General features: G+C 32.5%; 1 protein-coding gene across 1 annotated transcript; it reads right to left on the bottom strand.

Annotated features, from left to right (window-relative positions):
* Positions 1 to 1,809: 1,809 nt before the first annotated feature.
* On the bottom strand, positions 1,810 to 7,701 carry LOC115717080 (protein NUCLEAR FUSION DEFECTIVE 4). The gene is made up of 3 exons (XM_030646018.2): positions 6,988 to 7,701; positions 2,402 to 3,339; positions 1,810 to 2,308 (listed from the first exon to the last, which is right to left on the bottom strand). The coding sequence occupies exons 1-3, from the start codon at positions 7,294 to 7,296 to the stop codon at positions 1,840 to 1,842; spliced, it is 1,716 nt and encodes a 571-aa protein (XP_030501878.1). The 5' UTR covers positions 7,297 to 7,701; the 3' UTR covers positions 1,810 to 1,839.
* Between the last annotated feature and the right edge of the window lie 3,157 nt (positions 7,702 to 10,858).

Genomic DNA, 10,858 nt, shown 5'->3' with positions numbered 1-10,858 from the left:
AAGCAAAATTTTAATTATTCACGTTTTTTCAATAACCTCGTTGATTAGCAACGAGCTGCACAGTACGTACAAAATCACGTTAGCACGCCTATGCTAGTTAGAGTGTTGTAGTGTCCTACTCCCATTGTCACTAGTAGATCAATATCATTGACAGATGGAGACGCACTGTATAATCCAACAATTTACAAAAGTCTTATTGGTGCCCTTTAGTATTTATGCCACACAAGACCTGATATTAGTTTTGTTGTCAATAAACTAAGTCAGTTTCTCAAAGCTCCTACCATAATCCATTGGAGTGCTGCAAAATGAATACTCAAATATTTAAAGGGTACAATGAGTCATGGGCTGCATATCGATTATAGTGACAAACTTGCAATCACAGATTATTCGGATGTTAATTGGAGATGTTACATTGATGATAGAAGGTTTGTTGGAGGCTATTGTGTCTATCTTGGGGATACTCTCATATCATGGTCATCAGAGAGACAATCTGTTGTTTCAAGATCAAGCACCGAGTCTGAATATAGGACGCTTGCTCATGTTACAATAGAAATAACTTGGATAGAATCCCTACTGAAAGAGATAACGTTTCTACTAACCAAAACGTCTATAGCTTGGTGTGACAATGTAAGTACTAGTGCACTAGCTTCAAACCCACTTTACCATGCATGCAACAAACACATTACATTTTGTGCATGACAAGATATTGAAGAGAGAACCTATAGTGAGATACATTCATTCATCAGATTAAATTGTCAATTGTCTTACTAAAGCTCTATCTCCCTTAAGATTCTAGCTGCTGATTTTCAAACTTGTAGTGACACCATCACACCTGCCTTTGAGAGGTGGTGTTAAGACTTGAGTCTCCACAACAACTTATTGTATAGTGCAGCAACAAGGTATCACAATAGAGGAGCACAGAGGACAACTCAACATTAATTCTAGAATATTCTCTAACGGTATTGTATTAGTGTGTGTGCAATGATTGTACAAATTCCTATATCGATATTTCTGTTATTCATTATCAAATTGTACACTGCCATTTGTCAATATTGTAGTGGCCATTAATTGTAAATTCTTCTTTAAAAGGCAATGGGATTCATTAGCATAATTTAAGCTGAGATTTATCAAATCATACATTTTCTATTTTTTCTCTCATTGTTCATGCAAAATGCGATTTGAACCTAGAATTAAAACTAAAAACGAAGAGAAAGAAATTAACAACATGAACTAAAGAAAATAATTAAGTAATTTAATTGGTAATTTTATATATATTTTTTAAAAGAAAAAAATGAAAGCAAATAATATTCCCATGTGATACATATAGCAATAAACAACTATTAACTAGTGGCATAATTGGATTGGATAGAAAAAGACTCCAATGTTGGAGACTTTCTTAACACCCCTATATAAAATTTTTCCTATATATAGATTTAGTGATTCAAGATGACCCAGGTATGTTTATATCATTATGCAATTATGCTAATAATCTAAATGTTTGATCTTGGATGGTAATGATCATGCTTTTGAGTTGATTATTGATGAGATCAATACTCATATAATGTATTATTATAACATCACATACACGAGAATGGGAAAAATTGACACTACATCTCCCCTAATCTATTACGATTAATGTAAACTACTAGCCAAAAGGGAAAAAATCTTGTAAATAAAAAGGAAAAATTAAAAAATAAATAAAAAGACAAACAAACAAACAATATATGATAAGGTACAAGTAGAAAATAGATGGAGCTTGAGATAAAAGAGAGTAGAAACTATGTACAAGTTACTGACTCGTACTAATAATGGATCAAAATGGCTCAATATAGGAAGCAACTAGTACAATTGTGTGGTACGTTTATGCTCAAAATTGTCATAGGCATGTTTTGTTCTTAAGAATAACATGACACTAGAAGCTAGTCCCAAAATCGATATGCATCCCCACCAAACGAAAGTCAAGTAATAACAGTGTCTCCCCATGCACACTACCGAGTCACTCACTACGTCTCTTAGACCAGAGCTCGCATTGGCATCATAAACCGTTGCAGCAAGAAAACCATACAACAGTGAGCCAATTGGGATATTGGTGATAAGAATGTTGTGGTTCACACTCACATTATTTGGCCCAAACAGCTCCGACGTTATGGACACAGCTGCTGCAAATATGAACCCTGAACTTAACCCCACCAGCGCCGTGCCTGTGTGTAATGCCGCCTCACTTCCTGACATCGCCAGTAAAATGAAGGCAACTGGGGTCGGCAGAAGTGCAATGGTCAGCCATCCTGTTCTTGCAAAGTATAACTTCCTGCACGAATCAAAATTCTGTTACCACTATGCCCAACAAAACATGGTGTTACCAAATAACAATGTTGTTAAATAGCAAACTAAAATATATTACCCGCGAATATAATCTGGTACAGCCGAAAGGAGCCGACCAAAGAAGGAGAAAGATGAGTAAAGCGTGACAAGTGTAGTGGTGTTGGAACTCTGCCCGAGCGATTGCGCAATCTGTCCTAAATTGTTACTGAAAACAAGGCCGATTGTACCTCCACAAAAATATGCAACATAATATAACCAAAAATCAAGTCTTCTAACAAGATCTTTAGCCGAGTGCTCTTGACCAAGCATTGCTAGCTGATCCTTCCCAATCACTGTCTCACAACACCCTTCACTTTGTCCGAGACTACTATTTTTACTCCTCACTAACCCATTATCACTACACAATAATGGATCAAGTAATCCATTTTCATGATTACTAGCCTCACGAGTTAGGAGTTCCTTATGAAGCTCAAGATCATCAACATCAACAAGAATGAAGCCAGAGCCATCAAGGCGGAAACTCGAATGGATTGTTCTTTTAAACCAATCTCGAGCATAGGCAATACCGGGGATACAAAGAGGGAAGATGAGGAGTACAATTGCGCCACCGAAGAGGAGACGAGCAGAGGAAGCATCATGAGTGGTTGTTGAACCAAAGAGGAGGAGGTAAACGCCAGTTAGAACAGCTAAGACATTCAAAAGGAGAAAAATGACCGAGTCACGGCGGACCGCTTCAGGCGGGAGAGGGTCCAGGGAAGGTTGGCGGACGATTGGGATGAGAGCAGCAAAAGAGGTGATAAGAGGGATGATGGCATTGAGAATGAGGTACAGAGGACTTGAAGAAGGGTTGATGGCTTTGGCAGCAAGAGTGTACAAGGCCGCACTCACGCCATTGAAGCTTACGGTTAGCGATATTGCAAGAGGTTGGTTCGATGGAAAATTTCTAATGCATAGAACGAAGCACACTGTGTTGAACCAGCATATGCTACAACCGGCCATCAGACAAAGAAGGAACACCTGAAAAATGTTGTCAAACACTGCTCAACATTAATCTAGCTGGTTTAGAAAGGTTCATAATTGATAATAGTACTAGTATAATTCTGATTTACACTACCTTACATAAGTGGGAAAAATATTAAATTCATATTGTTCTGTGCTGAAGTGAAAAGTTGTCCATTGTTTTATATAACAGAGAAGGAGGTCTCATAAATTTTCATATATGACTGTTATGTTTGTGTGTGCATATTAATATACCATTACCATCTATGCTTATCAATTACTAGTTTATATCGTGTTAATCACATTTTCTTGAGAAAAGATATATGTATATATATAGTAAGAGTGGTTAATTTGGATTTTTGCTATTGAATTTTTACATGATGTCTCTCATATTAAAAATTTACTTAAAAGACTTTTGTCTAATTTTATTAAACAAAATCTGACGTAGATGAAAATTTAGGGGACACAATATAACACATGTTAAAATTTCATGGCATAATTTAATAAATATTAATATTCGGGAGCAAAAGTTAGTATATAGAAAATAGCTATAATAACAAAATTGATGAAATTAGACAAAACTCCTTAAATTTAACAATCTTAATATTTCAAAGAAAATTTTTAACAATCTGAAAATTCAAAAAATATAATTTAGTGTATATCAAAATTGAAAAGATAAAAATTTTAATTAACCATTTATATTATAACGACAACTAATTTTATTTAAGTCTTAGTATTGATTTTCCTCAAAAAAAAAAAAAAGTCTTAGTATTGATGTAAATACAAATAGTATTACTATTTGGTATTTAAGATGCTAATATTATATTGATATAATATCTAATAATTAGTTAGAGATTTTTTATTGCATAGTTCAAGTGTACTTGGCACATTAACCTTTAGAATTTCCCACACATATTTTTTACTCAAGGATTTGAAAAAAAAAAGTATAAGTACAAGTGTACAAATAGAAGAATTATTCATTGCTTCACCAAAAGGAGAAACTCAATCTGAATCTTTTGTTTTGGCCCATTATATATTGATGACATATTGACATGCATATGCATGATAGTTGTTAGTTTGCCTTTTATTTAAATAATTTCATTAAAGACCGGAGCAGGGCCCTACTACTTTACTGGTTACACTTGGTTGTTTCTCATTGAAAGAGGAAGTTGTGGTTGCAAGAAAAACTCTTTATTGGGTAAATTTCTTATTTTGTTTTGAAGTATAATAGTACCACAATCAAAAGGAAAATAACGTTCCTAACTACAAAAAGAAACAAAATAAAAACATATTATATACATATAAATAAAAAAAATATAAAAAAATAAAACATCTTAACACTAGATAGAAAGTAAGATTGAGCAAATTAATAGAAACAAACAGAAGAAATGAAGTTACCAAGAAAACAAGTATTTAATTTTTTTCTATTATTATTTTTAAAAAGAAACATGTATATTACCGTGGTACGTGAATGAAAGAGGCACGTGGTTGCTGAGAAATTTCTTCTTCACAACCTTATTTCACGTGCAAACATGCTTCCTTTATTTTGTTTGTATTTGAACATTTTATATGTTATTATTTTATTTAATTTATTCTTAGATACATAATAAGAACATTTTTTGTCTGAATATCATAATAAGAACATTTAACAATAATAATGCATGAGAATTTTTTGTTCTACTTGACGTTCAAGACTATTACAAAAGTTGGAAAACCACTTCTATTAGATTTAATATTAACCCTTTTTAAAAAAAATTAATATTTAACGAAATAATGTCTACAGATTTGTAAATTACCACTTTGAAGCTGCTTTTCATATTTACCCTATTTGCACGGTAATATTTTCTATAATACCCAGCAACCACGTATTATTTTAATTTATTATACCATTTATTTGGCTAATAATCTAGATGGGTAAGATGAATAATTTACTATAATTGCATGTACTTTTATTATTTTATAAATTGGACTGACGTATATATATTACAGTCAAATAAAAATTCATTTATAAGTAGTTGTTTGATTTAATTCTTCTCTTTAAAACCCTATCAGTAGCCAGACCATTCATCGCAGAATTAAATGCTAAGAATCGACCATGATAGATCCAATATGCCAAATACGATCCCACAATCAGAATTTGATAATAAAAACTCTATCACTCAAAGTAGGCTCTTTTTTTTCAGAGATATATGCCATAAGTAGTTAAGTTCATTAACAAAAATAGTCGACATATTTACTAGTCGTCACCATGATTGATATAAAAGATAAAAGGAAGCACAAAATAGTAATAATATTAAAATTTATCTTATAATAATGGACTTTATAATCAGTAAATTTATTAATTCAAAATAAATAATAAATAAAAATAATCAGTAAATTTACAATATTCAAATAAATTAAGTGCAAAAAAACATGCCTACATACTTATATATATATTTTTGAAAGCAATAACATATATCATTTATTATGTCCACATGCTATTTATTGTAAATTATTTAGGCTATAAAAAATAAATAAAAAAGTATATAATGTGGGTCACTTTCGCTGAAAAAGAGTTCTATTTATAAAAACCGGTACTGATGGAATAGAGGGAGACAAAGACAGCAACAATGGGCCCAAACCTAAAGGCTAAAGCTTTGGGGAGTCGTGTTTTCATGAAGGCCCTAGAATTAGAAATGGTACTTGTAAATCTTCGTCGACGTGTGTGGTTAGCGAATTTTTTAAACGTTAGCAGTAAATGAGAATTTTTCATTTAATTTTAAAATCCAACTCAATTATCTCTTTGCACAAATTTGTAGTTCAAGTATATACACCTACTTTATTATCCTTTTTTTTAATATTAGCAGTTGAGGTTCAAAATTGGAACCTGTTTTCCAAAGAGAATAATATTACTATACTTACGACAATAAAGAATTTTATTTTAGTTGGATTTAAATGAAAACATAGAATCTGTCAATAATTCATATAAAGCATCAGCGATACTATCAGCGGATTCACATAAAGGCGAGCAAGGATATTTGTCTAAATTACAAAAAAAAAATATGTATATATTTATAATAAAAAGTTAATATTTATAAAAATAGTGTTAATTTTTATGTAATAATTAAGCGGTACCCTCATGATTTACAACCCAAAGCCAATACAAAAAAGAAATTCTTTAAGAAAAATTATTAAAAAAGGAAAGAAAGAAAGATTTTTTTCCTAAAAAAAAAAAAATAGAAAGAAAGAAAGAAAGAAATGCCAGCAAAAGAAAAAAGCCCCTTGGCCAAAATTCTTTTCCTCTTTAAAATATCAGATGACACTCTTTCTTTAGAAAATAGAAAGTACTCTGATTAAAATTAAAGAAAAATAAATAAATAAATAAGCAATGACATTGTTAGTGTTACTGCCAAACACACAAAATGTTGAACAAGGAATTTATTTTTATTTTTTTATAAAAAAAAAAACATTTTTGATTTGGTAAGTTTAAAACTTTTTTTATGTGTAAAACTGCAGAATGTCATCTCTGTCTGTGTGACTTTTGTCTTTTCTATTAATGACAAGTAAAGAACACGAGAGTTCATGACCAAACAAAATCACCAATTTAGTATAGAATATAATTAATTTATTAGTTAAACAGTAAATAAAAAAAGAAAAGAAGGAGGATATATTAGTTAGAAATCATACCAGGAAATAAGGAAGAGTTATGAGTTGCGTAATGACAAGCCACTGAAGCCCATACCCAATGAAACCCATAAAAGCAGAGATAAAGAGAACAACAGACAAGGGGAGATACATCAAGGCCAACCCAGACGACCACCCAAATACCTTCCCCATATCCGAAGCAACAGCCAGATAATTCAGCTGCACCTGAGAAATCCCCAGAACCGATTTCAACACCGAAGAGTAAGCCGAGAAATCGAAGTTCGTTCCTGTGAACGCCTGAATCCATATTGTCGCCACTAGAATCATCCATTTTCGAGACTGACCAGCCATAATAATAATGGTTATAATTAATTATATGCCTTTTGATAGAAATGCCCACCACCCACTCCGGCCGTACGAGAAAAGTTGAAGATTACGCCGGTTTCTTGATTTTTATTTTTTATTTTTTTGGCAGTGTTTCTTGATTTTGCGTATTTCGACGGAGTCTCTCTTCGGGGCTTCCTTTATAAGACGTTCAAGTGAGTCGTGATAGGGTCCCATGCTCCTCTCAATAATGACAACTGACATTAACATTTACTTGGCATTTAGCCTCCCTTTCTATGGGTTTTTCTTTTTCTTTTTTTGGTCCACTAATATTTTTTATTTTATCTTATTTTAATTGGAATATTATTTTATTTGCCACATTGAATTTGTTGTTGAAATCCCATGAATGAAAGAGGATGTATGAAGGTTCACGTGGCGGCATGTGGTAGGAAGAAGATCCATATGACAGGTGGCAGTGGCAGGCAATGAAAATTTAAGAGCATTACGAATGGTTTGATATTTTATAAAATAACTAGTATTTTGTCCGTGAAATACTACTAAATAATTCCTTATGATATCGTTGGTGACTGAAACTTGTCAACTGAGGACTGAAAACCTTGAATTAGTTAATAGAGAAATTAAGTATAAGTATGGTAGTGATTAAACAAGAGATGAAATCGCAAGTGTTCTAAGGAAAAGCGAGGACTTCCTCCCTTTGCTTGAGTGGCGCAACGCGAAGAGGCAACAGGGGCGGCGCAGCACAAGGGTCAGCGAGACCCTCTCTCTCTCGTTGGCGGGCGTCCCAGCACGAGGGTGGACCCTTTCTCTTACTGATGGGCGACGCGACAAGAGGGTCAGTGAGACCCTCTCTCGTTGGCGGGCGTCACGACACAAGGGTCTGCAAGACCCTCTCTCCTGCTGATGGGTGACGCGACACGAGGGTTAGTGAGACCCTCTTCTCATTGATGGGGTGCCGCAGGCCAGAATTCAGCAAGGCCTTTGTCTCGCGAGTCTCTTTCGTTCTTGTGCCTCCTCCCTTCTCACCTTCCCCTTATTCTGGCATGATCCCGATATTAATAGTTAGTCAATTTTTGAGGTCAACAGTTGCTTCCCAAGTCTACGAGTATATTTTTTAAGTGTACTCGTGGACTCTTACATTCCAAAGGATGTTCATATCTGGATGTTTTGGAAGCACATATTGCAAAAGTGAGACATGCATTTTGAGGGATACATATGCCATAAGGAATCTTGGTACCTCGTTGTAAGTGAGATATGACCAATCATGATATGCGTGAATCCCAATGTGGGCATATGGAATGATCTCTTTCATCAATCGCCACTTGATTCAAAGGCTTGGAACTTTGTCTCTTTTCCCTATAAATACCTTCCTATTAACTTTTTATTCTTTCATAAATTCATTTGGATCCTTGTATTTCTTTAAGATCTTGTATTAAGAGCTCGAGTATTCAAGTTTGATCCTTGTTGAAGACACCCTTTACAAAGGTATTCTCCTTTCCTTGACTGTTTGCTATTCCTAATCAATTTACTTAGCAAAGAATTTTTTCCCATGTTGCTTTTACATACTTGAATTGGGTAGTTTGCGCATGTGTCATTTTTCATGGCATCTTTTGCTTCGTGATTTTTCTTCTCTTTCCTCTTTTCTTTCTCTTCTTAAGTCATTTTTCTTAGGGTAGTAACTGGTAGCGGGTCTTCCCCATTTTCTTCGGGTAGTGAGAAGGGTTGTAGTTGACAGTATATTGAGTGATTTTTTGCTTACTCCTAAATTTTTCTTTTGCCCCGTGGGGTGTAGGATTTTGAGGTCTCTTTGTCCCCTTCCTTATGTCTTCTAAAGCCAGTGGCGTAACTCCTAAGTGAGTGATCCCGATTAACATTTTGTTATTTGACTCGAAAAATCAAGTGGAGGATCATTTCATCGTATATCATAGGATAAGGGAAGCACTCATAGCTCACTTAAAGCAACTATGTGAGTTGAGGGAAACTCAAGCGAACCCAAGCTGAGATAATCTCCCTGGAGTTGAATGGTCCCTCGACCTTTATTGATGTCTTACTGTAGTTAGAACAACTTCGGTCCTCGCACTGGATTCGCAAAGTGAGGGTGGGGGCCTTATAAAGGTCTATGCCTTTGTTGCCAGTCATTTCTCCAACGTCTCTGGTGAAGGAACATTCAGGCTTTGATGTTGGTTTTCCTTATTCCTCCCTCCATTGCCTAGAGTCTTTCGCGAAATCCTCCCCCAACCTACCTTTGTCTCGAGGCAATCTTCTAAAGTTCCCGGTGTTTCCATTCCTTGTTCACTCCATAAATGTCCGACATGTAGAATAAAAACTTTGTAGTGTTATGCTTGTCCTAATCCTTGTGTTTGTTGTGCAGATATGTCTTCGAGGACTAAGAGGAAATCACCGACGCTTCCAGTAATGGATCTTGACGTTTCATTTTCTTAGGATAATATTTAATTTTAATAGATTATTATTAATTCTTTGATATTTTGAGGTTTAAATTCAAAATTTTATTATTTTAATTTAAAATTATGGTCAGATTTTAAAATTTTGTTAATTTATAATATTATATATTATTTAATTATAAAGTTGGATATTTTAATATTGGCTATATTTGATAGCCTTATCCTTTAATTTGAAATATTATATTAAAATTATCTTATATGATAAATTAAATAATTAATAAATTTAAAATTAACATAGATATTTTTTTTTTATAAACATTCCAACCATAAAATTTTCAAATTTAAAAAAGTAGGTTATTTTGTGGAATATTTAATTGTTTATAAATTATAAGTTAGAAAAATGATATTTTATGTCATTTTACTTATCAGACATTTATAAATAATATTTTAAATATTTAAATAACTTAGATATTTTTTGTTGAAATTTGAAAAAAGGCTTAATTTGAGATATTTTGACATATAATTTGGATAATTATTATTTGTTTATTATTTTATTTTTAAAATAATAATTGCCTAACCATATTCGTTTTAAAATTAGTTTATTTTGTTATTTTAAGTTTATTAAATTATAAGATTAAGAAATAATTTTGAAAATATCTAATTAGTTATTTTCAAATAATTTATCTTATTAGATATTTAATTTAATTTGATAAAATAATTCAAATAAACCTAGATATTTTAAAATATTTGATTTTAGATTTTGAAAAGATATTTAAGGTTGTTTCAACAATCCTAAATTTTTAAAATTTAGTTGGTTAGTTAAATAATAGTTTAATTATATAAGTAATAAATATCTGATTTCACATTTGTTACATAGATATTGTTTGTTATACTTAAATTGTTTATTCAAAAACTTTTTTTTTTTAATAACAAACCTATTATTAATTTGATCTAAATTGCTATGATTAACTTGTTGACAGATTATTCTGAAGTTTTACTATCACTAGGGTATTTCCCTAGAAGGACTTAAGCTAGTAACTAATCATAGACCTTTCACTTTTATCAATATGCAATCCGAATTTCTGGGGAGGTAAGTTTGGATACAATTCAAAATTTAACTTAATGATCTTTGAACTGCATATCTACCAAATATTTCTCCACCCCTATCA

Source organism: Cannabis sativa, chromosome 5 (genome assembly GCF_029168945.1).
Source record: "Cannabis sativa cultivar Pink pepper isolate KNU-18-1 chromosome 5, ASM2916894v1, whole genome shotgun sequence".
NCBI classification, from domain to species: domain Eukaryota; kingdom Viridiplantae; phylum Streptophyta; class Magnoliopsida; order Rosales; family Cannabaceae; genus Cannabis; species Cannabis sativa.
The sequence above is the reverse complement of the archived record's forward strand: the minus strand, read 5'-3'. Positions and strand labels throughout refer to the sequence as shown.

Bases quoted from the DNA above. Each gene is read 5' to 3' on its own strand.
- LOC115717080 (XM_030646018.2), bottom strand. From the start codon at position 7,296: ATGGCTGGTCAGTCTCGAAAATGGATGATTCTAGTGGCGACAATATGG. The intron at 3,340-6,987 runs GTATGATTTCTA...AACATTTTTCAG, and splicing joins TAACTCTTCCTTATTTCCTG to GTGTTCCTTCTTTGTCTGAT. The intron at 2,309-2,401 runs GTAATATATTTT...TGATTCGTGCAG, and splicing joins GTACCAGATTATATTCGCGG to GAAGTTATACTTTGCAAGAA.